Source organism: Diprion similis, chromosome 8, assembly GCF_021155765.1.
Source record: "Diprion similis isolate iyDipSimi1 chromosome 8, iyDipSimi1.1, whole genome shotgun sequence".
Lineage (NCBI taxonomy): Eukaryota > Metazoa > Arthropoda > Insecta > Hymenoptera > Diprionidae > Diprion > Diprion similis.
Window position 1 is genome coordinate 15,210,848 of NC_060112.1, and position 25,216 is coordinate 15,236,063.

A 25,216-nucleotide genomic window follows, 5' to 3' on the forward strand; every position below is an offset into this window, starting at 1 on the left:
CACAAATGTGGTTCACTATATCGTTGTATATGCATGTGTGATGCCGAGCGCGGCCAAGCATATTGCCTGAAATCTAGTGTTCACTAGATTCCATGCATTTTGATTAGTTACCGATCCGTGCTGACGCGCCAATGTGAACTGCTCTTTAGCAATCTCCAGTCAACGGTATTACGGCCAAGTGACCAGGTGCAACAATCATGTAAAATAAATTATTGACCGATTCATCTTTTGGAATATTAACGCAACTACCGAAACGAGATAAGCTTTTCGATTGAAATAAACTTTATTCATGCCTGTTACGGCGATGCGCGCTAAATTAGTTCATTCGAAACAATGTACGAAACAATTTGTCTAGGAATATTTGTAGCTGTAGCGTGGCTATGGTTGACTTCACTTCATTCTCGTACACAAGTTACAAAGTTACCCTGCACCGAGGTTCACCTACAATTTTTGGCTGATTCTTTTAGTGTAATCTGGGAAGAAATAATTTTATTCAGAATTACGTCGGCTAACTTGTATTGATAAAATTAATGTAAATTTGCATTACCGAACAGCCTGAGTTTGTTTTTCAAAAATCAGAGCCCGCTTTCCAAATTAACAGATACGTTACTGCATTGATAGATTGGAACGGGAATCCTGGGAGCGGAAGTAAGGCGTCTGCTGCAGTGGTCAATTACTCGGTTTCTGCGTTTCTGTCGCGACAAGCAGACAAGAATACGTGTAAAAATGTTGGGCCAAATCCTGCGACCAGTAGGAAGAAACGTTCTTCGCAGCGGTAAGTTTATTCTCAATTGAGACCTTGATGTAGTGCAATTATGATCGGCTTAAGTCAAAATGGTAGTTCAACGTACTTCATTGTGCTACCCTCGATTTACACTATATCCTTCGATCATACCTATGGCATTACGTAATATTCTTATCTTAAATACAATCGGAAGCCTAACTCAAAACCCAGAAGTTTATTTTCCTACTCTAACATTGGCCCTCGATGAATTCAAGTTAAGCGTTATAATTTTACACATTTTATACGTGCTGCTACGCAAATGCAACCTAACCTAATCTAGCTCAAATTAAATCAAACCAATGTCATCTTATATTTTACTTGATCCTTATGTCTTATGTTTACTGCCAGGATCTCGTTCTTACCATCCGCCAGCTGAATTCAAGCAAACAACGCTTAATGACTTGCCGGTACCTCAAGGCTCGTGGCAGACCCAATACGACGCTAATCAGAGAAAATATAACTTGCATCTTATATTTGGTGTTGGTTTCACGATTGGAAGCATTGCATTTGTAAGTACTCCATTGCGGAATGTCAAAGTCTCTTATAAACATAATTTTCACAAATTAATGAGACATTGTGACATTATTCTGTTATAACTCATGTTAATTCTAATGTGTACATTTCGTTTAGATTTTAATTTAACAAGGATGAATACGGAAGATTGATTACACTAAGCAACTTACATTAAATGATTTGAATGCTCAACATTTATTCCTAATCGGTTTTTTATTTTCAGGCCAAATATTCCGGTCTTATCTACCTGAATGCCTATCCCCCAACCCCCAAAGAGTGAAACAAATGTGTTGGCTGTAATTAGTAGACTGTGAACTGTTAAGTAATGTATTACCTCGAATATACTGTTGTAAACTTGCGGGAATTTCTGTAACATTCTGTATTCTCGAATAAAAGGAAAATTTGAAATAGGTATTTGTCTCGAATATTCGGATTTTTTTCACTGCCCACTTTTCATACAGTTTGTTAATAGATATGATCAGCTCTCAATGGAAGACTGAAGACTGGTATCTGTACCTATATGCATATAGAAAAAGCCGACTTTCAGCTAAGGCTAGAAAATTACTGAGTAATTTCAAACTCCTCAAGAATTGGCTTTGGAATTGGTACGTTCAAAGTTAGGTAATAGTAGAAAAAATTCGAAACTCATTATGTAAAGAAATTTCATAAATGTGAAGCAGAATCGTAAACTGTGGCTCTTTTCTCTGGCTACTACACATATTTAATGAAATAATTGATATATTTAAATACGTTAGTTTATAATCTTATCTGGATAGTTTTAAATATCTACAAAATGTATACATAATTATTTACATTATTCTGCAACTCTAAGTGAAAAATTTATATAGTACTCATAATTTTCGTATCATAATTATTATGTATCAGCTTGTTCCACAATTTTCCACGTGTCCATAACATAACTTGACAATGCAAGCTTTCAGTGAGACCTTGCTATCTCTGAAAAGAATTCTAATATTTCTTGAATACTGAATTCCAGGGTGACCATGCTATCGGGGTAACATCGTTGGATCAACTCTTCGATATTTTTGTACTGTGCAATAAATTCACGTTGCATTTCGCTCCAAACGACCTACATAAGTGGTTTTTTTATTTCACATATTATTTTGCAAACAGTTAATGAATCTTCGTGAATGCAATGAGATGGGTTTTTTACCTGGAGCAAATTCTCGGTTTCACAAAGATGCTTTTCAACCTTTCGATATAGATTTTCCAATCCTTTCTTCACTTCTCTAGCAGGGTACTCTTTAACAACTCTGCGCAGTTCCTGTTTGCTGAATGCCATTTGGTAGCTGATTTCGGATTCTTTTACACCTGACCCCACCTTCGCTTGTACACCCTCAAAAAAGAGCTGTGAAGCATAAAAGGAACAAAATCAATAACAATGTCCACGGACTTGCAGGATGTAGAATATGATAAAAGTCTAGGTGAAGCGTGGACCTTACATTCAATTTCTCAAGTGGACGCCCAAAGTACTGAATCACATAGGCTCGGAGAGCATCATGGTATTTTTGCTTAGCTTCTTTTCTCTCATGATCTAATACGGAAATTTTCAACTGGGACAAAAGATCGTAGAGATGATGGAAATTTTCTGCAAAAATGATTAACTCTCTGTCGGGTGCAGGAACATATACATAACATATCGATCGATTGAAACAATAATAGGCAATAACCGGGTAATGAAAATAAATCCTTATATAACTTCAAACTCACCCATTTTTATGACCTCCGGTGGTGTTTTATGATGTTCACCACTGTGTATTACAATTGCTTCGAACATTGCCTCAATGAGTTTGGTGTACCACTTCTCTAAGTCAACTTTTCTATCAGAATTTTTGAATATCCGTTCTGCAGTCCGGGCAAAGGGCTGAAGGTTTTCAACGTAAGGTAATATTCCACATTTGGCTCGACGGTTGACTTTGGTGTCACGCAAGATGGACTGTAGTTGTGCCTGCATAAATTTATCAAACGATCTCTTCACCTGTACAAGTGCTGATGCAAAAGTCATTGAAAGAAAGGATCCCGTATCCTGTGCTGACATTACGTGCTGTGAGAGCCTCACTAGTACATATAAGCACCAACTGGAAAAAGAATATTTCGCTTGCGATTATTGGTATTAAAGTTGTTGGACAGTAATATTTTTCGTACTACAAACGTGGACGATAATGAATTGTTAGGTAAGTTTTAATTATTTGACCAAAATTTTAATGTTCTAATGATAACGAAAATCTAGTAACTCACAAGCTGTCTATTTTATCCAAATATGATATAAAATTGTTCAATTCAGGCTCAAGGGACGGAAATATTGCAGCCATTGTAGCTCTAACTTCTTCATTTACTTGTCTTTCCAACTTTTTACTGGCAGTAGAAGTTGCTGATCCGGGACTCGTTGCTCCGTTGCTAATACTATCAGTCTCATCCGTTTCATTTCCCTTTTAACAATTGATCACATCATGCATTATATACTCCTCGATTGCAATATTATAATCAATAGAAGCAACTAGCGATGATTAAAATTTTTATACTTATTCAAGTTGATTCATTTTACTATTCATGTACCTGTGATTCAAAGAAATGTAAGTGAAGAAACGTTACGTACCTTTACTGGGGAAAGAACCGAGTCAAGCTGGAAAAACGAAACGCAAAAAGCTTGTTCAGCGAGACAGACAGGCTGCAATTGCGAAAGAGCTCGATCTAGAACAGTGTCCAAGAGCGCTCCCTCTCCTTGAGGAGTCCAAACCTCCCCGCCCAAGAGACAAAGAGGCGCCGGACTAATCAAGTCATCTCCTTTTTGTCCACTGGATTTTGATGTATTGGCTGAAAATGTATGTAAGATGTTTAACAAAATGTTTACTTTTGCATATATACTATGGCTGAATTTACATGAGGTTATATGTATCCACCATTAAGTTTTTTGCTAGTAACGCGAGTCTTTGCTTCTTCGAAAAATAGCTTTAGATCTCTCTGGTATAATTTGCTCATGGTGCCAGTATACACTTTCGTTAATTGAGTGAATGCTTTGTTGTCCAGAGCTCTGAGTAACCTCATTAATTCGGTATATGGTTCTAATTCACGATGTACTGCTTGATGAGTAGGCAGTGTAAGATCTGTTGTCAAGGTCGAAGTTTCACCTATGTCATTGCCCTGAAAATCAAGTCAAGTAAGACAAAGCTGATGGTTACAGACTATTAAGTCTATACAGACATAAAGCAATAGATGGCAAGAAAGAGAAAAAATGGACAAACCAAGTGTATGAATAGATTATTCAGATGCCTGGCTACAATCAAAGAGAATTTAGCCCTAAGTTTATCGAGACGTCTACGTTGTTCCGAAGCAGCTCCTAATTTATCAAGACCAGGAGGTAAAGGAACAGATATAGCTTTCAATAAAGCTGCTCCTGCTCGTCCAAGCTCTTCTCTCCCTCCTGGAAGTTCTGCTTCGCTTAATGTGCGTTGGTGTTCTGCTGGTATATCCAGCTGTGTCTAGTTGAGTGAAAGTTTTAAGGATGAGTGGAAAAGTCTGTAGACATAGAATACTCAGGCAGAATCCTTGTAGTTATACACTTACAATTACGGCGTCAAGCTGTTCGAGAAGAAGCCTAGCGTTATGATTAGCAGTATGGATAGCTTGGTTTTTTTGACCAACTCTAGCCATTGCATCTCGGATTCTCCCAAGTGCCTCATCATAGACAGCAAGACGTGATTCTACTAAAGATGCTTCGGTAATAGCAGCCTCGATGCCATTCATTAATTGAATTACTTGAGGCTCAGAGACTAGGACCGATTGTACATTTTGCTATTAAAGTAAGAAATATGGACATTTGTTAATACGTATTGTCTTTACTGGTTAATCGGAAGCTCAAGAGTTGCCGATATCTTACCCCATCTAGTATCGATAGATCTTTAGAAAGTGTTTCCATAAAACGTTCTGCATCTGAGACCGCATAGTCACAACTTGCCATTAACGATGCTAGATACGTAGCCTCCTTGTCAGTAATTGGTTGATAATCTGCAGATACAGGTTGAGACAACAAATCTGAAAAAATTCAATATACATAATAGTACATGTATCTTTCGGATACAAAAGTATCAAGGTTGTTTGGCAGTTATTTACCCGGCGTGAAAATAATACTGTCGCTTTCTTTGAGAGATGCAGGATCTATCATCCAGTCACTGGGTATATTTTTGAACTCAGGTCTTTGCGGCATGCTACAAGAATACGTATACAAATTCCGTATGAACGTTGTTCTTTCTTGAGCATAAGTGGCCGTCCATTTATAGACCTTATCTATGTATATTTCCAGGTCTAATGAATCAATACCGACACCATCAACCATTTGTATATCCGTCAGGGGCCACGATTGTTTTTTCTTGTAGACATTCTTGTCATTTTTTTTAACTTGGCAAAGCAATAGTGATCCTGGAGTGTCTGTTGTTCTAACGATACACAAGAAACTAGTCTTTTTTTTTTTAAAAGCCTTACAAACGTGACAGAGACTAAGCAATTGTTGATCGGCTGGTGCGAACAGTTCTCGTTTTAGCGCATGTTTTATCACAGCCATTGCGTCGACAAATTTTATTCAATTATTCAGGTTTTCCTTATTATTCGAGCATCAATAATGACTGGCTTGTATGGTCAGTCTAGCAGCTCCACAGTCTGAAATGTGAGGAATAATTTAATATAACCAATCACCGACAAGGTTAGTGTGCTCTAAATTAAATTGCTTATTGTGGCCCATGTTCATACGGAAAAGAAACTATGACTTTGTGTGAGTGATTTTTTAAAGTTTGGTTAGAATCACCAGGTTCACAGACTTGTAGGCCAAAGAATTTATCACAAGCAATGTGCTATTATTGAGTCTTATGCAACACTGTGCACTACTTGGAGTTGGATAAGAAACCTTGGGGAAATAGTGATTGTCGATCTGAAAAGAGTGACAGTGATTCCATTGATGAAACTCGTTTTTCGGATATGCGTAAGTACTCAGTGCATTTTCTGAAAATCATCATTCCAACCTCGAAATTAGATTTTTATTACCTAAGAATTAAAATAGGGTTACCGCACTCCTGAAACACTGCGAGTTATTTCGCAACGCTTCGTATACAATCACACAATTGACTGAAGCGACTGAAGCCAATTTTTTTGTGTTCTTTGGGATTGCAACTGTCGTTTGACAGCTCACATCGAGACTTTGAGGGCGTAAACACGAATCTAGATATATTGTGAGGCGCAGGCGTGAGTTTGGGATTTTTTCTCTACCAAGCACGTAGCTTTACATTTGTCAGATGCATTATGTGTTGCAGCTATCAGGCGCGAGGTCATTGTGTCGCCTAATTAAAAATGAAACAGAAAAATACCCGATATTATGTACCAAGTTATCAATGCCATCTGCATAGCTTGAAAATGCAATTGCATTTGTCATGGTTGCAGTTTTATAATCGAAATAACATATTATTTACTAAATGTCTTATCGGTTCTAGAAAAGAGTTATATACTCAACAGTTCAATGCACTATATTCACAGAATTCCAAATTCACAAATTAAATCTTACTTCGAATTTAAGCCCGACAAGGCGCCGGTAGAGATGCAACTCAATGTTCTTTTGTGTAGGAGGTTGCAGTCCTACAGGCGCACTGGGATTTTTGGTATTGGTATTTAATAGATAAAGCTAGATGTTCCCATGCCGCACTTCCACGAAATAATCTGTTATATGTATAGTAGTGATTGCATCATGACAAACACTACGTATTCCTAACTGAGTTCAGAGTGATTACGGTATCACGTCGATTAGGGCTGTTCCATGATAAGGTCGAATGAGTTACAGTAGACTTGTTTGAAGAAACGCTTTTACCGTATATCTGTCGCATTCCATTATTTGAAGTGCATTCGAGTAGTGGATATGGTTTATAGTTCTATAAATCGGTAGACTTGTAATTCGTACGCTACTACATCTATTTCACATCTACTTCGAGTCTATCGGCTCTGAATACACAATTTCACCAAGATAATGAATTCAATTTGTTTTAGGCGTATCGTAGACTCTATTCCCGACGCGTAAAACAAGCGATTCTTTCGAGAATTTTTCGTAGTTAAAATGAAGGACTCTAAGTATAGTCTTGGTTCTCAAGATGAAAATGAGGATGAAGCATCAGATGAATTTCCGGAAGTCGATCATATTGGTCTTTACACGTTGGGAATGTATTTTATTTTGAGCACGCCACTGATACTATCTGCTGCCCGAGGATTAGGCTACGTTTTTACAACCGCACCAGTCAGTTACAGGTTCCCACTTACACTTTTTTACTTTTTAACACGACTTTATGGCTCATTAAATTGTACCATTAATATAAATGATATGCGTTATACACATAGAATTCTATATACTCTAATAACTGTCGATCCAACAACGAAATACATTTCTTTCGTAGGTGTTTAGTGAAAGAGTGTGAAAATCCTGGGGACACTTCTTTGCATCCGTTATGGTTACCAAACGCAGTTCCTTACACCGATGGCAAACCGGCTACATGTTCCCGGTTCACTGTACAGAAGGTTACGGACTCGTGCTCAACGACTGTTTTCACCAACGAAACTGAACGATGTGATGCCTGGGTTTATGACCCTGAAGAGATAACTATTCTCAATGAAGTAAGTGCATGTGTTGTACAGACTAACTGACGTGACTATAAGACGCAACGATCAACATTTTGAATACATGTTTATTCTCATATTTGTTAGAGAAGATATCGACTAATTTTGATTTTTCATTTGCAGTGGGATCTAACTTGTGATAATAACCTGTGGAAGTTGACGTTGCCAGGAACGGTAAATAATTTTGGCCAGTTTCTTGGTCTGACACTTTCCGGTCATCTTTCGGATAAGTAAGCTGTTTACTACATGTATTGGAGATGCTTAATTCGAAATGCTAACACAAACTTTCATCGCAGACACGGCAGGCGGAACCTGTTGGTAGTCGCTACACTAATGAGCTCAATTCTCGGATTGATACGGTCCTTTTCGGTCAACTACTGGATGTTTATCACTTTCGAGTTCCTAGATGCATTCTCGGGCTCGGCCGTGTACAGTGCTGCATTTGTGCTAGGTCATTGAGTAACTACAATTGTACCATGACTATCTTTTCAGGCAAACGCTTATTCAAAAATGTCTGAAACATTGGCTACTGGATACAATTTATACCACATTCAAATTTCTTTGTTTTTTTGTAGGGATGGAGCTTGTTGGACCAAAAAAAAGAGCACTGGCAAGCATTCTGACTTGCACCATGTATACCGTGTTTGTCGTTTTCTTGGGGTTGTTCGCCATGTGGTTTCGATCTTGGCGGATTCTACTCCGGATTTTTTACACAGCAGGATTCTTCGCACTGTTCTTACCTTTCATAGTTCCCGATTCTGTAAGGTATAAGAGTAAGAAATTCTTTCTAACGTCTTTGTCACGTAGGTCTTGTATAGTACTGTTGTACCTTCGGATGTAAGGTCATTGATTAATCTATCTTTTGAATTTGTGTCTCAAAGATGGCTGCTGAACAAAGGAAGAATTGATGATGCTGAAGCTGTTTTGCGGAAAATCGCAGCTGGAAATAAAATAGAAATCTCTCAAAAGTCAATTCTATTGATAAGGAATTGGAAGAACAAAAATCAAGACAAGGTAAATTTGTTACGAATGCACAAAAACTTCGTACACCACCTCGATCGACGTACTTGATAGAAGTTCATGCTTAACAATATCAATTGCAGGTCGATATAACTAACCCGCCAGGCATTTCTGCGGTGCGACAAGTTATTGGAAACAGGACCGTTTTGATTCGATTGATCATTTGCGCTTACTGCTGGGTAGCTAACGTATTCGTTTACTACGGATTGTCGTTGGGTTCGATCTATGTGCCCGGAAACAAGTACATAAACTTTATTCTAGTGAGTCTGGTTGAAATTCCGGCTCTATTTGCTGCCTGGATCCTCGCAGATTGCCTTGGACGCAAACCGACGCTTAGTCTAACTTTTCTTTTGAGCGGAATATTCTGTATCATCACAATCTTCATTCCTGCAGGTTGGCTTAATTGACAGAGAACCAATTTCGTAACCTAATTTAACGCAACAACATGCAAACAAATTCAGAAGCTCAACTATTTTGAAGTTGAAATATTACTAAACATGAGTTTTGAAGTTCAGTTTATCGATTTAAACTCTATTAATTGATTGGTTAAATCAATATTTCTAGTTCTATCCCGTAACAATAACTTTACCGCTCTTTGACTCCAAGAGAAATATCATCTTTGAGATTACAGACTATAAGATTGCGAACGACGTATGTAAGGTAATTATTGAAATATTTTTCAGATTGGGGGCATCTCCCACTAATTGTTTTTTTGTGCGGTAAGTTCTGCATCACGACTGCTTATCACTTGATATACATGTACACAACGGAGATGTTTCCTACATCACTTCGTCACTCTCTTCTTGGCATGTGCAGTATGGTTGGACGTATCGGGTCTATGTCAGCTCCGCAAACGCCATTGCTAGTAAGTATTGGTAGTGTCGGCTATAATAATCCTCTGAATTTATTACTTTCAAGCCTATGATTAGCTGACAAGTAAGTCGAAGTTTCAATATTATGGTTGTGATTATACAAGTGCTGCCAGTTTTTTGGAAAATTCTTTCCCGTATAATTATTGTCTGTGCATTCTTTCGGCTCACATTCGTTTCAATACGGAATTTAGTCCGATTGTTCGTTTTGTTTACAGGCGTACTATATGCCGTCGCTACCTTTATTATTATACGGAGTGATGGGCATTTCAGCAAGTTTTTTGTCACTGAGCTTTCCAGAAACATTGGGGATAAAGCTTCCAGACACTGTTTCTGAAGCTGGGAAAATCGGCGGAGCAAGGAACAAAGAGAGATCAGACAGCCGCGTTATCTGAGAAAATGATACCTACGAAACGTGGTATCTTTACTCTATCTGATCTTACACAAAATATAGATTAGCTGTTAGTCCTAGTCAAATTGGAGATAATATAATTAATGCTGCCTTAAATCGTATTGCTGGCCAACAAATTAGGGAAATCATTATACAGTAATTTTTGACTATGTTACCACGCTGTACAAATCTTTTTTTCATTAATGAACAGATGTCCAAATAGATATGTAATGTAACATACATTGCATAGTGAACGTTTTCTAAAGAGTTAGTTTGCTCAGACGACTGAGCAAATAAGTTATTATAACGGTTGATGAAACATTCAATAGTTTTTATAGACAAAGTATATCAGCCACTTAAGATTATGTTATCAACGTAATAACTTGTCATATAGACTGTTTTTAGATAATTAGAACTTGAAATTATTTAATCTCACAGTTGGAACTGACATTATATAAAAGAAAACCCATTTAGCATGGGAAACAAGATCTGATCATATTTAATGTATCCAAGAAATTTTGAGAAGTTGAGAATAAACTTATGGTTATCGTATTTGATTGGTCATTACTTGCTGCCATTATTTCTTACTCACTCGTATTAGGATCCTTGCATTGGTGATTTCATGATGGCAGGGGGGGGGGGGGTGAAGGTTCTGTAGTATTTGCATCACGTATACGGGCCAAGAGTAAAATTCAGTGATCAGCTATCTCTCGATCTATACAGCTGGCATTTACCCGTGACACGTTTGAATGAATTCGCCGTTCTCTTTAGTTGACGACTAGCGGTTACAGGGATTATTAAAAGTTACTTGATTTACGTCTCCTCCCTAGAGGTTTAGTGTTGAGTTTATCTGACGTTTTTTGCCCAAATATTTCAAGAAAGTACTACACTGCGTGCTTGCTTCCCAGTGAGTGTAGAAAATATGTTTTGAGTTGATTGTCCCAGGCGTAAAAACATCGCGAATAAACCGGTTACCATTGAAGAAACAGGTATTTTAATTTACTCAATCTGCAAAACTTGAAATCAGTTACTGTTTCTGAAGTTCTATAACTGTACCTATAACTATAAACTGTCGTGCATTTATTGAAAGGTACAATATAATTGATTGGAAATCATTACTCATTCACATATTTACCAATAGAATAAGAGAGTGTAAATCAATAGGAGAAGACTGATCCATCATATATAACCGAATAGATTTTTTCATGGTCATGGAGTTGAAAATGTTACATCATTTCTTCGATGAATTGAAGAACTGTTCAACACGTCCTTTGAACACGTGTACTAATGTTGTAAAACTGCGTAATCCCTAACACGTTGTTATACATGTATCATTCGCTTTCAAATCAGATTGTTATCTACTAACGATATTTATACTGATCCACTATATAACCTAGGTGCTATGTATGGGTACAGGCACTTGTGTCGGCACAAGTACTACTCGTCGTTCTTTAAAGCATTACACTACATTATTGTCTCACTTTTTATCAGTGAAAAACATTCACCACCCTGACGCAGTGCAGCTGTTTTCGAGCCTTTTCAGTTTCGTCCTGATCGACATGTTTATTCATAGTTTGCCGGCTATTAGGAAGCCGTCTATGCGAATGTACTATTTTAAATAGCTGGCTGAATAATAAAATTTCAATGAGCTGTTTTAAAGTCTGTTTTTCAAACGTCAAACTATCGTAAACATTGAATGCCAAAACGGGTCTTTTTGCTTTGTAAAGAACGCACATTGTTTCATCTACCTTTTCACTTTACGATCTTTGGTAGGATGTATTTCTTATCTTAGCTATTATTGTCAGTCTGCAGTTACGTACGTTATGTTAATTTTTATAATCTACAACGAGATATCGATGGCTTGGGCAACTGGATATCGGAGAGTCGCATATTCGCGTTCATTCCTGAGTATGATCCCACAAGTGAATAATTTGAAATTTTTCTCCTGAAAGCCTACGTTGCAAAATTAGAATTAATGTAATCTGAGAGACAGATATTACATTCTTCATTTTACGGTTGCAAGACCTGATAACCAGTGATAATAGTGCCCGGCATTCACCAATCAACTCTTCTGCTAACTCCTCGCAGTTGGATACCACCATTAGTCTATTCTACTCGCCCTGACCGGTAAGAAAATTCGGGATCTCCATTAAATTCAAACAACCAGACATAGTACAGAATTTCAAAAGAGGCCAAAAAGGTGCCCGTATAAAATGCTTAGATTTATATCTAGCTAGATTATTAATTGTTTTTCTGCATTCTTGTAAAGTGAGTGAAGTGGTTCTTCTACATGACACACGAGAAAGTTATGTTACTGACAGACCATATACCATTGTTATATTAGGTGATTATGATTCGTTATTTTCATTAGTCAATAGGTTATTTAAGAAAGAATAGTAAAGCGATTAAACAATTATACTGGAATGATATAACATGCGATTTAGTGGGACTAGCAGATAAGATTAAAAAAAAGAATTTCAGAATTGTCTTATATAAGATGAGATCGTTTCTTTCAAAGATGATTGTATTTAGTTAATTCATTTGAACCAGTTTAATTTTGTTTTCTTCAGATTTAGTGCTTACGTCGATATTATCGGTATCATGCAACTGTTCTGCTGCCGTCAGTATACATCCGAGTCCAATGGAATATCGTCATCGACACCGAAAGAACCGGAGCAAAATAATTATGACGGTACCCTACGGACGGTTTGATCGAATATTTGCATATATAAACTCATTTGAAGGGTGGCATGGCAAAACGATGTGGAATAAAATTTCGGAATAGTTTTTTGCTCTCCTCAAAACTCATGATGATGGCACTCACACCGTTCTGCTACAAAAAAAAAAACACACACATTTTCGGTATTGTGGAACTTACATCGTTCTTCCGTGCCACCCTTCATTTATTTATCAACAATCCATGTCTAATTCACTAGTAATAAGTACATAAAAGCTTTTGATACATGCTGCATCGCAAAAAATGCTTGTAACTGCTGAATATACTTTAATGTTTCAGTTAGTTTGTTGCACGATAATTTTGCACTTGGATTTGAGATGTGGTTCTGTTTTCACAGGCGACTATGGGGATGATGAGATTAAAAATGATTTTCCGGAGATTGACCACATTAGTCTGTACACCTTGCGCATATATGTTATTATTGGAATTCCAATGCTACTATCCGCTGGTTTCACAATGAGTTACGTTTTCACCGCTGGGACTGTCAGTTACAGGTTAGTGTTTGTAGTTCATACCATTTATTCGCAATTTATGCCTGTATCAGAAGTCTACTGATATTATAATCGAGGTTGTAATAAGCATATAGAATAAACGTGGTTTTATCAAGCGTTTGTAAATCAGGTCAGTATTATTTCCAACAAGGTGATGACCTGCATTGATATTGATTACAGTTTGATAACAGGAGAAGATAAATTTGTACGAATTGCTGTGCATTTTTTTCGCCAGGTGTCTGCTAACAGAATGCGAAGATCCCATAAACACAACACTGTATCCGACCTGGTTGACGACAGCAGTTCCCTACACCGACGGTGTACCGACGACTTGTACGCGATATACTGTACAAAATGTCACAGACTCGTGTTCAACAACCGTGTTTACAACAGAAACCGAAAGCTGTGATGCCTGGATCTATGAAACCGATAAGCTCACCATTCTCAACGAAGTAAATTCCAAGAATGGTCTTGTATTAAAGACATTACTTTCTACGGAGTTAACTATTTTTCAAAATTAATTTCAATAATTAACGCTTCCCTGCAACAGATCAAAGTTATATCTATAAATATGTAAAGTAAGGAAAAAATTGTATCATCCTGGTGTTGCAATGAATTTTTTAATCACAGTGGGATCTCACCTGCGACGGAAATCTGTGGAAGTTATCGTTGCCAGGAACGATTAACAATGTTGGACAATTTTCCGGATTGATATATTCCGGCTATGTATCAGACAGGTAAAATATTCGCCTGATTTTAAAGTGGGTTCTCGTTCATAGTTATTCATACGAGTCTCGATGACTGCAGGTATGGCAGACGCAACCTCTTGGTACTTTCCACTACGATGGCCACGGTACTGGGATTGATTCGGTCCTTTTCCGTCAATTACGAGATGTTCGTCATCTTTGAGTTTCTTGACGCGATGGCTGGAGCAGGCTTGTACAGCGCTGCGTTCGTTTTAGGTAATTGAATAAGTATTGTATTGAGTATAGAATTGTAATGACTATTATCTGCTCATTGTCAGGCTTCTAAAACGACCGGCTATGCTGGATTTAAGTGTTTATTGTACGGAAATATGGCGATATCTCTTGGAAATAACTGCTTAACACGTTGAAAAACTAGTACAGCACAAAAATATTAATATTGTAAAGCATGCATGGAGCCACGGTGCTAGGCTAACTTGTGGCACCAAAATTCAGGAGCTCGAATTAAATTTAACGTACGTTTAATCAGCTAATATTCTTTGCAGGGATGGAGTTTGTTGGGCCGAAGAAAAGAGTTTTCATCAGTATTGTCATGTGCTGTATGTACTCGGTCGGAGAAGCCGTCATGGCTTTGTGTGCCATGTGGATTCGATCTTGGCGTCATCTCATTTTGGCACTTTATGTACCGGGATTGATCGCAGTATTCATACCATTTCTAGTTCCAGAGTCCGTGAGGTACGAATCGCGTATCGAGTATGACGTACTTTTCGAGTCTAGCTTATAAAGTTGATTAAAAAATAACCAGATTCCAGCATCTTATGTTTTATAACACCGAATTATAAAACAACTTTTATTATTTCGCTCAGACAAGTGCAATACATCGATATTTCCATTCCTCAGATGGCTACTGAGCAAGGGTAGAGGAGATGAAGCGGAGAGCGTGTTACGAAAAATTGCAGTTAAGAACGGCGTTGAAGTTACACAAGAATCAATCGATTTCATCAAGAGTACGGCGAAAAAGCATAAGATAAAAGTACGTCGATCACGTTTATATGTGAAGAGAGAGGATGAGTAGTATGCAACCAACATGTTACCGAGAACTTTATCTTACAGAAGAAAGGAGCAGGATCAAAACCGTCAGGCATTTCGGCGCTGAGACAAGTCCTTCGCGAAAGGGTATTGATGTTTCGTTTAATGGCTTGTACTTTCTGCTGGATTACCAACACCTTGGTGTATTACGGTCTCTCGCTACAGTCGGTAACGGTAGGAGGTGACCAATACGTGAACTTCATTTTGGTAGCCTTGGTAGAGATTCCTGCCAACTTTGCTTGTTGGGTTCTGGTGGACTACATGGGGCGAAAGCCAATCCTCAGCGGTTCGTTTTTCCTCAGCGGTGTCTTCTGCATATTGACAATTTTCATTCCTGAAGGTTGGTGCAACGCTATGGTGGCTGATTCTCAAAAAGGTTGAATTGAGTCCCACGCGTCGTTTCGAATTGATGAATGTTTTTCGTTTTCTAGACTGGCGGTACCTGACCTTAATTGTCTTCCTGGGAGGCAAGTGCAGCATCACGATAGCCTTCAGTACAATTTACGTTTATACCACAGAGATGTTCCCCACACCGCTCCGACACTCGCTCCTTGGATTTTGCAGCATGATCGCTCGTATTGGATCAATGATAGCACCGCAAATGCCTTTGCTGGTAAGTACAAGTAGTTTAATTAACGTAAATCGAAGAATGTTCATTTTCCAAGTAGCCGAATGTGTCTCAAAGATAATCCTGAAACTTTGATTGGTAAAGTTTTAAAACGATTGTCTCTCAGGCCGAATAATTATATGCGCTACAGAGCCGGCAATTTAATTCTTAAAAATAGCTCCTGTCTCAGTTACTGTTACAGGCTGTGACATTGCGAAGGAAATTCAGTCGACTCTATCTTTAATTATAATTTGCCTGGTGTTCTAATCGATATTACGTTTACAGGCAACTTATATGGCGTCGCTACCGATGCTGGTTTTGGGAGCCGTCGCCTTGGTAGCCAGCATTTTGTCTTTGATATTTCCGGAAACCACTGGGCACAAGCTTCCGGACACAATACAAGAGGCAGTAGCTATCGGCCAGCTAAAAAAGAAACCTGAATCAATCACTCCTTAAATTTGGTACGCTTGTACAATGTAGACTTGTAAACATTTATTGCATTATCAAGTTAATCGATTTTAGTTATCATGGAAAAAAGAATTCAAGTACCACTTTCTTGGTACTGATTGGAGTATCGTTAGTTCGAAGAAAAATGCTTGTTAATACCTCGTCGATATCCAACAACACTGACGGTACCTATAAAAGATTCAGTGTTATCTACCAGAGATATCTATTAATCATATAGATGTATTATTCACATTTTGCGACAGATTTCAGTGTTTAATTAACAGTCTGTTCGTCGTATCATTGTATAATTTATGATTTATTTAATCAGGATTATAGAGAAGTGAGATTAAATTCAGTGCTTAAATCCCACATATTCCGCGATTCCACATATCAGTGGCTCAAATCTAGTAGCAGTATTTTATCTTGAAGCAATTCAGTATTATTTGATTCAACGTAATACGTAGTGGATTACCGAGGCTCAAATAGGTTAAAGTATAGCTTGCGACGTTATTCAGCCATTTTACGTCACGGGTCGTCGTCTTCCGTCGTTAAACTCCAATCACTCTTTACTAACTGGAGTGTGATACAAAGTTGAATAATATATCTAACCCGCCGGTGTTAAACGCAGAATGAAAATCTATATTTATCGTCACGTTGCCAGAGAACTGTCTTAGAGCAATGTACCCGACATCTTTTTATAGTTTCAGTATGTTTACTGCGTCGATGACCTGCACGACTTCGGTGATCACTCGTGATGCACGAGAGTCACTTTCAGAAAATTGTCTTTTCAATAACTTATCAGAATATCAGAATCGTGAAAATTGTTTGATAAATTCGTGTGTACAAGGTGTGTAATCAGCTTTGTCCAACGAGTCGTGGTCATGGTGCACATGGAGGTAAGAAGCAGGCATGTAAGTACGAAATTGGCTTATTGTTAAAGGCACTTGAAAGGTCCGGTGACGTGACGAGGGATTGAAATTCATGTTCGCGTTTTTATGCGTTTTACTGATCGGCAGAATTTCATTTTGCAAAAATAACTCCGCTCGAATGTGAGTGGGTAGATTTGTTGGTACTAACGGTGGATTTTACAGGCATCGATTTGAGTGTGCAGCTCGTTTTTCGAAGGTGAAGTAACGAGTTACTGGGCGCGGCAAATAAGCCGGAGGGTATTTATGCAAATAAGGAAAATGCAGAGCTGAAAGGAAGGCTGGTAGCGACACTGTTTCCGTTTAATCAGATCCTCTCGAACCTGCAGGAAACCCACTGTCTGAACTAGGATTCGGTAACGTAATCATTCCCACAAAAGCGTGGCCTTGATTAACATGACAAAGACGTACCTATGTACCCTTCCTACGTGGTTTTCACCAAGGACTCCCTGTCTTGGCTTTCTCTGTTCTGGGTGAAAACTACGTCGCTTCTACTTACTCCCTGACACTCATTGTTCCCGATCGTTTCCCGTGTGGTGGGACACGTGTTCGCCGATAGTTCCATTTCTCTTTTCAATGGCGGATTGAAATTTAGCGTTAAGTGATAAGACGTAAAGGCAAGGTTTTATTTGCATAGCGTATTTTTTAAAACTCACCACCTGGAAAATATTTCAATAGCAGAATTTTAACATAGCAGATACTATATGATAACTTTGCGATATTAAAATACTATGACTTAGAGTACGAATCCTCAAGTGTTCCGGTGGTGCGGATCAAAAAACAGACCAGGCAATACGAATTTTCGGATTGTTTTCAATTGCCATTATCATAAAATCTTTTTATTGAGCTGCGAGTTTTACTTTGAATATAAATAACTGTGACGATTGAAAGTGACGCTGGTGATGACTCACAACTCTTAAATCTTAGCTGATTGAATAGCGCTTCATTAAAGAATTTCGTGGATACATATACCGGTATTTCTGAAATACATTTGTGATGTAATGAAGAAGGCAGCACACAGTGAATGAACTTTCCGAATGAGCATTAATTCAACGGTTATGCGATACGACATATCGCTAGCTGTGGTAACTGGATCAAACGTACGCTGTAATTTCAAGTAATGAATAATTCGAGTTAACTACGGTACAACGTACCGCATAGTTAGTAGATAATTACAACTAATGATGTTGATAATTATTCTGCGAAACCATATGGTTATTGCTTGTTCCCGTGTTCGAGATATTTATTGTTCATGGTCATAGATGCGTAATAAACGCGAAAATTACAAAGGAATTCCGATTCATTGTTAGGAAATTAATTAGCATTTATAAATTTACGTCAAATAAAATTTGCATGGAATATTTTCAAGCAATCTGAATTAATTTTGTTGGATTCATCGACGAACTTCTCAGATTACGCGTGGTTTATATTCCTACAGTCAACGCTGCATAGTTTTTTTAGTATAATAGCATTCAGAAAAATTTTTCGCAGGTGACATACGATCCGCTATTTCACATTAACCACCGTCATAATTGTAACGGGCCGAATTCTAAACCGACCAGGCAAACTGTACGATCTATGCGGCTTAGAAACGGCTCAGTGACTGTAACCTGAACAGTTACTGCAGAACAGTTTGAACGTTACTGCTCTCAGTTTCAATGCAAACGGTCAAAACTTCGGTGTGTTCCCTCTCAGTGTTAGTCACATATGCATGTGTCAAGTATTCATGTGACTGATGTAGCCTCTGGTGAAATAGGAACCCGGCAGAGGCGAAATCGCAGACGCATCAGAAATCCGCGAGTTGTACCAGCTGCTGGATGGAGATTGAAAAATAGAAATGGGAAGGTACAGTTTTATTTATAATTTGTCGTGGTTAACGGACTTGTCTTTCTAAAAAAAATCTTCGTACAATGTATACGTACACGACTTTGTAAATCCTGTTACATACACTTTGGCTATTTTCCACTTTTATTTTGTGTTGATCTCGACGTGTCAAGAACGTTTGTGGACACACGGTTGATATAACTTCAACTTAACACGCTTACTGACCGTCATTATCAGATCTTACAATCTAGCAAATAGAGTTATCATTTCTACAACGTTCCGACAATTCGGAGTAAAATTTTTCATTCTTCGTTCACTTTGCGTCGACATTGAATGGTCAAGTAACAATCTTCATCTTGCAAAGTGTGCTACCTGAGCGAGTTACATTATTGTGAACGTGACATTCAGATATATTGATTATAAAGTAGGTATACTTCAGATTCAATGAGTAGGTACGCGGTGCCGCAGTGACCCGGGTGTCGGCAGTCTCTACAGGAAATTCTTCTCCGAGAGATTCTAGCATAAAACCCCTCCTTCGATTGACTACGTCACGTTGTGTAGTCACGTGGTACTCGACCCGGCAGCTCACAGCGGCTACAATCAGTTTCAAGACTTCTAACAATGGACTTCGACGAGGTTTTGGAAGAGCTCGGCGAGCTGGGAAAGTTTCAGTTAATCAATTACTTTTTGATTTGCTTGCCGGTGTTTTTCAGTGCTGCTAACAGTTTATCTTACGTATTTGTTGCTGGAGTACCAGAGTACAGGTGAGTTGATGATTGTGTTGTTTGATTAAGCGTTCTCTTACGTTCTCACTTCGCCGGTGCCAAGGTGGTGAAATAAGATGTAGAAATTCTCAAATTCTTTGACGGTCTGGCACTTGTTGTTGTATAACAACCGGTGAGTACAAAGGTTATCGCTACTACATTTTGGCAACGATTTAAACAATTTTCGTATGCCATTGACGAGTCTGGCTTGTGAATCAATCCTCCATGCAACACTGAAGTGTATCTAGAAATGTATAATTCTAATTAATTTTGAATAACTTTGAAAGTAGCATCACACCTTTAACTGATTTTGCGGATCCATTTACTTAATCAATATCTGCGGTAATTGAGACTCTCAATTTTTGAAGTTATTATCGAAGTAATTTGATGTAATATTTATAGGTCATTAGAAGCTATATATGGTAGAAGTTAATCTTTATCGTTCGAAATAAAGATTAGTATGTTCAGTATACAATTATACATATGATCCAGCATTTTATGTGTAACGAAAGAATATCACGAGATTTGAGATTTATTTCATACACCTGAGCATACTGTGAGAATATAATGTACGGCAATCCACCACGCACGGCAGTATGAATTCAAAACTTATGATGCTAACCTTTATGGTCTTCAGGTGCTACATAGAAGGGTGCGATGACCGGAGTTCACCAAACTATTTAGCATCCTGGGTCAACCAGACTATTCCTGATCTCGAATATGAGACGCAGACAGCCAATGACGTTTACGTTCCCAGCCAATGTAGCATGTACCTTAAGTTAAATTCCACGGTCAGTCAATTTGTTGGCAACGAAACGTGTCCGTTCAACTTTTCGACGAACACGATCATTCAGTGCAGTGAGTGGATCTTTGATCCGAAAGATTGGACCATCGTCAGCGAGGTTTGAACCCATTTTTTTTTAAGTTGTATTAAGATTGCAGAATTCAATAATGAAAGGAAAACTAGTTTCTGAAACGTTGTAAGATCGAAGGTTCATATATTTTTCGTTATCGTGATTCTCTTCGAAGAACTTGTTCCTTTCCTGTGGTAGGTTTTCTTCAATGTTACATGTGCAGTTAGGCTTGACACCATAGCTCTGCAGGGTACACTTATTACAGTTTGGACCTAACAAGTGAATCCGCGGTTGGAATCCGAATAAGACTTGGCTTCCGGGATGGAGCCACGTTGGGGAACGGTTTGTTGCAGACGTTTCGCGAACATTGGGGATCACTTCATCAGAGCGAGTGGTACCCTGATATTGACTCCACTGTATCAGGTTGCCCCTCGCCCTGAGGAAGTGAACTGTAATGTTAGCTAAACATCTGCAATAAACCGTTCCCCAACGCGGCTCCGTACCGGAAGCCAAGTCTTATTCAATATCTCGCCTAATAATGCATGGCCATGGTAAGTTGGAACAGAGATTTATCACGACCAATTAAAGTAGGTGTGTGCCATACGGGTCTTTTTGAGTACACAACGATTTAGACCAAACCATGGACTATTTGCAACCAGGTCAACAAGTACACGCCGAATATACAACTGCTCAAACACTGTAGCATTCATTATTATTAAATAAGTTCAGAGCGTAATGGTTAATTACTGTTTCAGGATTGACAAGTTACAATTACGTGTTTTAGTGGAATCTCACCTGCCAATCGAACCTATGGAAACTTTCTCTGATCGGCACTGTCCACTTTGCTGGAATATTTTGTGGTTCAAGTCTATTCGGAATGCTCGCTGACAGGTATGGACATTCGATCGTTCATCACGAAATTTATATCGTACAAGCATTAGTTAGCAAATTGCTTCAAGAAATATATTTATGAACAGTCAAATGCCAGAGTATACCGGAGTTGGTTAAGAAAAATCTCTCAAAAGACGGAAACCTTGTAGATATTTTCATAACAAGTGCCGACTATCGTTACGTGATATTCTAATTTGAATTTAATGGTGTACTTTAATGTCTTTACGGGCACATTTCATGTTTGTTCGTTTCCTTATGCTGTAAAAAGTGATCACCTTTGGCATCGACAAACAACGATTCAATTGACGGGAAACACAATCCATGATTATAGAGCAAACCGGTTTTCTTTGGTAATACCTTGAGAGCTAGTTCGAAAAATCACAATCTGCTGTGGATACTATACAGAATATGTAATGCGATGACGAGTTTGTTGTATCTCTTAAAATTCCAAATTTATCATACGCTTCATTCTTCCAACGGTGTCTACCAAAAATATTATATTTGTTAAAACATATTTTGCATGCTGCTCGTGAAGAAACTTTTAACAAATCCCATTAATACTAGAAAAATTATTTCATAAATAGGCAGTTGCAAAGCCTACAACACGTTGAGAAATAATGAGTTCTGGTTAACAAAAAACGTGATATTTGTCCACAGATTCGGTAGAAAGCTAATGTTCATTACGAGCATCATGCTGATGACTATTACTGGCATTGGACAAGTATTGTCCGGTTCTTACAACGTCTTTAATGTATTCGTCTTTTTAAACGCTGTCGGAACTGCCGGAATATATCCCCTCGCTTTTATACTGGGTAAATATAAATTAGCTCAACATGAAAGCAAAAGACATTTTCCTAATTTTCTCTTCATCTTCCTGTACCGTCTATCCACTTGAATAATTTGAGTCAAATTTTTGTACAGTGATTAAGTTTTTTTCTTTCTTTCATCTTTGCAAGAAATTTTTCAATGAACTGTGTTGCATATATACCTTGTTGAGAATGAGTCTGGTGGTTTCTTAGGCGTTGAATTGGTGGGAAAGAAGAAACGAGAGCTTTGTGGAATCTTCCTGAATTACTTCTATGCACTGGGCGAGGCAGCTGTCGCCCTTTTTGCCTGGTGGTTTGGTTCCTGGCGTTTCTTACAGTTGGCAGTGTCGGCACCAGCGGTTATTTTTTTGTGCTACTACTGGCTCGTACCAGAATCAGTGCGCTGGCTACTAGCGAGAAATGAAAACGTCAAAGCCAAGTCCATAGTTTCGACAGCTGCCAAGACCAACAAGGTTGTTCTTTCTTCGCGCATCCTGGAGTCCATGGAGGTGAGACAGAGTTTAAAATGACCAAGTTTTTTGCTCGATATCTGACCCACTCTGACTTCTCATCAACATGATACTGTCCCAGAAGATTTCGAGCGACGCTAAGACTCCGTCGAAGGATCCTCAGCTGCTGAAGATGCTGGGCTTGGCTTTTCACTCAAGATTACTCGTCACACGCATTTCAGTAATGTTTTATGTTTGGGCCGCGACTGCCTTTGTCTACTACGGTTTATCGGTAAACAGCACTAGTCTTTCCGGGGACAAATACCTGAACTTTGCTCTGGTCTGCCTCGTTGAAATTCCTGGTTACACACTCGCCCTGTATGCCTTGCCATTATTGGGTCGACGATGGGCTCTTATAATAAGTTTGCTGATCTGCACCGTGACCTGTGGAGCGGCGGCGTGGTGAGATGAGAATTTTTTATCGGTTCAATCATTGCATGCGGGGAAATATTTTAATCGGAATCTTCTTTTGAGCAAAAAAATACCGAAGACAGAGAGTGAAAAATAGTAAGTTTAGGATTTTCAGGACATCTACTTCCCTGTATTGGGTTGCAATAGTACTGTTCCTGATCGGAAAATTTGCAATCACAGCAGCGTTTGGCATTCTCTACGTTTATACTGCGGAACTGTTCCCCACTGCGGTGAGGTGAGTTTTCGATTTGTGTTTGGAAAAGACCCCGTATTTTTTTACTCTTCATTCAAGGTCGAATTATCCTCAACAAATTCAAGTTGAACTATATATATACCATACATCATCGACGAAGGGTATCCTAGTACAGTACACTTTGTTCTTGACCCAAAAATTCGCCGTTGAAATTTACCGCTTAGTCTAATTTACTCTAGAATTACGGTAGTTGAAAATATTTTCTCTTCTTAGGAGTTGTGCGGTTGGCCTTAGCTCGACGATGGCTAGGATTGGCGCCATGATTGCTCCCTTCGCTCCGATGCTCTCTACAGTGACACCAGGACTGCCATTGATGTGTTTCGCGGCTGCCCCTTTGCTCGCAGCCATCCTGACTGCCCTTTTACTTCCCGAAACCAGAGGACGTCGCCTCCCCAACACCGTTCGCGAGGCTGAGGCGATATAAAGTTAATTTTTCTACTTCTTCAAAGCGTAATGTTTTATTTATACGTACCTACCTACGGGGCAATTGTTCTTCGAACGATTATTATATTTTATCGTTTCGTACACAAACTAGACTGTACAATGGACAATAAAAAAATTTTCTACATTATTCACGTCACTGGTCAAGTATATTTATTAATGTTGCCGATTGTTGTTGATATTATTCGAGGAATAATTTACAGCAAAATACTTTGATTGAGAAGTTTCCTATGAAAATTTACAACGCGAAAGAAATATTCTTTGAATAATGTCTCGAATGATCCTGTAGCATTTGCAGTCGATTTTTAGTAGTATTTATATTTACTGTCAGTCATCACAATGATTGAACTAGTCAGTGAAGAATTTAAAAAAAAGTACGTTTTGTAAGTAGGACTCATACACACACTTCATGATCTTGGGATTTCCAACTCGAGAAACTACGTGCACTTCAGATTCTTTCCACATCAAGGTAGCAATCATGAAGTTTTTCATCTGCACCATCACTAATTATCTAATTATCACTTCATCGCTAATTATCTGCACTTAGTAATTATTTGAAAGGTACAAAAGTTTCGATTGACAAGTGATAGCTTATGGGTGGGGTAAGTCATTATATAATACACTAATTCCGAATGACACATAAACTGTGTACTGTACAATTAATATTATTCATGACGTGTGAAGTTGTGGCAGATACTTGTAAGCCATTGGTGTATTAATGGTCGAAATGACTTAGCTATTCCAAACCACTGCAATGTACAATTAGTAATGCCAACAATACGTATAATACACCATTGTCAAGTGTTTGTGTAATTATATCGAAAGTCATCTGCAAGTTAATGACAGCTGAAGACGATGAAGCGTTTTCACGACGATCAAGTAACTGAGTCCATTCTGTAGGAATGTCATGGAGGAAAATGTTGCGAATCCGATAACGAAAAATTTCGTGTTATTTTTTGCAAAGTAACAAGTAGTTAGTGAAGAATTGAAAAATGATATTTTGCAAAGATATTTATCATTAATAGCATTAATTAGCATTGCATCAGAGGAATGAGATGCAAGCGGGATTTTGAGAAAAGATGGTATAAAATTATACTGCGGTAGAGAATTTGCAAATGCGTGGCATTTCACTGCATTATAAATTCGCTTCGGTTCAATACTGGAATTCTTCTTTATCTCCTCTTTTGTCAAGCGGAAAGACTGGACTCGTGCGCAGTCT

At 38.3% G+C, this 25,216-nt stretch overlaps 4 protein-coding genes across 5 annotated transcripts; 3 read left to right on the plus strand and 1 right to left on the minus strand.

The window, feature by feature from the left end:
• Positions 1–519: 519 nt before the first annotated feature.
• Positions 520–1,711, plus strand: LOC124410086. Its single transcript, XM_046888214.1, has 3 exons — positions 520–775; positions 1,133–1,293; positions 1,521–1,711. Exons 1-3 carry the CDS (start codon positions 727–729, stop codon positions 1,575–1,577), a joined length of 267 nt encoding a protein of 88 aa, XP_046744170.1. The 5' UTR covers positions 520–726; the 3' UTR covers positions 1,578–1,711.
• A 27-nt stretch (positions 1,712–1,738) lies between these two features.
• On the minus strand, positions 1,739–6,528 carry LOC124410084 (exocyst complex component 1). 2 transcript variants are annotated; one of them, XM_046888210.1, is made up of 12 exons: positions 6,353–6,528; positions 5,429–5,971; positions 5,196–5,350; positions 4,883–5,110; positions 4,561–4,797; positions 4,219–4,459; positions 3,915–4,132; positions 3,557–3,747; positions 3,029–3,396; positions 2,761–2,906; positions 2,472–2,666; positions 1,739–2,387 (listed from the first exon to the last, which is right to left on the minus strand). In XM_046888210.1, the coding sequence occupies exons 2-12, from the start codon at positions 5,874–5,876 to the stop codon at positions 2,235–2,237; spliced, it is 2,580 nt and encodes an 859-aa protein (XP_046744166.1). In that variant the 5' UTR covers positions 5,877–5,971; positions 6,353–6,528; the 3' UTR covers positions 1,739–2,234. The 2 variants fall into 2 exon arrangements, with proteins under 2 accessions (XP_046744166.1, XP_046744167.1); XM_046888211.1 differs by lacking the exon at positions 6,353–6,528 and adding an exon at positions 6,062–6,182.
• On the plus strand, positions 6,156–10,795 carry LOC124410085 (solute carrier family 22 member 5-like). The gene is made up of 10 exons (XM_046888213.1): positions 6,156–6,290; positions 7,343–7,597; positions 7,744–7,960; positions 8,087–8,193; positions 8,260–8,414; positions 8,539–8,728; positions 8,845–8,977; positions 9,067–9,376; positions 9,667–9,848; positions 10,071–10,795. The coding sequence occupies exons 2-10, from the start codon at positions 7,410–7,412 to the stop codon at positions 10,245–10,247; spliced, it is 1,659 nt and encodes a 552-aa protein (XP_046744169.1). The 5' UTR covers positions 6,156–6,290; positions 7,343–7,409; the 3' UTR covers positions 10,248–10,795.
• A 153-nt stretch (positions 10,796–10,948) lies between these two features.
• LOC124409078 lies at positions 10,949–24,086 on the plus strand. Its single transcript, XM_046886471.1, has 26 exons — positions 10,949–11,232; positions 12,267–12,370; positions 12,814–12,935; positions 13,318–13,474; positions 13,707–13,923; positions 14,102–14,208; positions 14,279–14,433; positions 14,721–14,910; positions 15,076–15,208; positions 15,289–15,604; positions 15,696–15,877; positions 16,157–16,326; positions 16,394–16,503; positions 16,980–17,082; positions 17,166–17,214; positions 18,736–18,849; positions 18,946–19,089; positions 19,630–19,832; positions 20,470–20,734; positions 21,471–21,577; positions 22,235–22,389; positions 22,597–22,892; positions 22,975–23,294; positions 23,410–23,538; positions 23,770–23,990; positions 24,042–24,086. Exons 3-25 carry the CDS (start codon positions 12,845–12,847, stop codon positions 23,978–23,980), a joined length of 3,924 nt encoding a protein of 1,307 aa, XP_046742427.1. The 5' UTR covers positions 10,949–11,232; positions 12,267–12,370; positions 12,814–12,844; the 3' UTR covers positions 23,981–23,990; positions 24,042–24,086.
• Positions 24,087–25,216: the final 1,130 nt, after the last annotated feature.

Coding starts and splice junctions, on each gene's coding strand:
- LOC124409078 (XM_046886471.1), top strand. CDS start 12,845: ATGCAACTGTTCTGCTGCCGTCAGTATACATCCGAGTCCAATGGAATA. Junction 15,605..15,695: donor GACAATTTTCATTCCTGAAG/GTTGGTGCAACG, acceptor TTCGTTTTCTAG/ACTGGCGGTACCTGACCTTA. Junction 16,327..16,393: donor CCTGAATCAATCACTCCTTA/AATTTGGTACGC, acceptor AATCGATTTTAG/TTATCATGGAAAAAAGAATT.
- LOC124410084 (XM_046888210.1), bottom strand. CDS start 5,876: ATGGCTGTGATAAAACATGCGCTAAAACGAGAACTGTTCGCACCAGCC. Junction 4,460..4,560: donor ATAATCTATTCATACACTTG/GTTTGTCCATTT, acceptor CTTGATTTTCAG/GGCAATGACATAGGTGAAAC. Junction 2,388..2,471: donor AAACCGAGAATTTGCTCCAG/GTAAAAAACCCA, acceptor CCACTTATGTAG/GTCGTTTGGAGCGAAATGCA.
- LOC124410086 (XM_046888214.1), top strand. CDS start 727: ATGTTGGGCCAAATCCTGCGACCAGTAGGAAGAAACGTTCTTCGCAGC. Junction 776..1,132: donor AAGAAACGTTCTTCGCAGCG/GTAAGTTTATTC, acceptor GTTTACTGCCAG/GATCTCGTTCTTACCATCCG. Junction 1,294..1,520: donor CGATTGGAAGCATTGCATTT/GTAAGTACTCCA, acceptor TTTTATTTTCAG/GCCAAATATTCCGGTCTTAT.
- LOC124410085 (XM_046888213.1), top strand. CDS start 7,410: ATGAAGGACTCTAAGTATAGTCTTGGTTCTCAAGATGAAAATGAGGAT. Junction 7,961..8,086: donor AGATAACTATTCTCAATGAA/GTAAGTGCATGT, acceptor TTTCATTTGCAG/TGGGATCTAACTTGTGATAA. Junction 8,194..8,259: donor TCCGGTCATCTTTCGGATAA/GTAAGCTGTTTA, acceptor CTTTCATCGCAG/ACACGGCAGGCGGAACCTGT.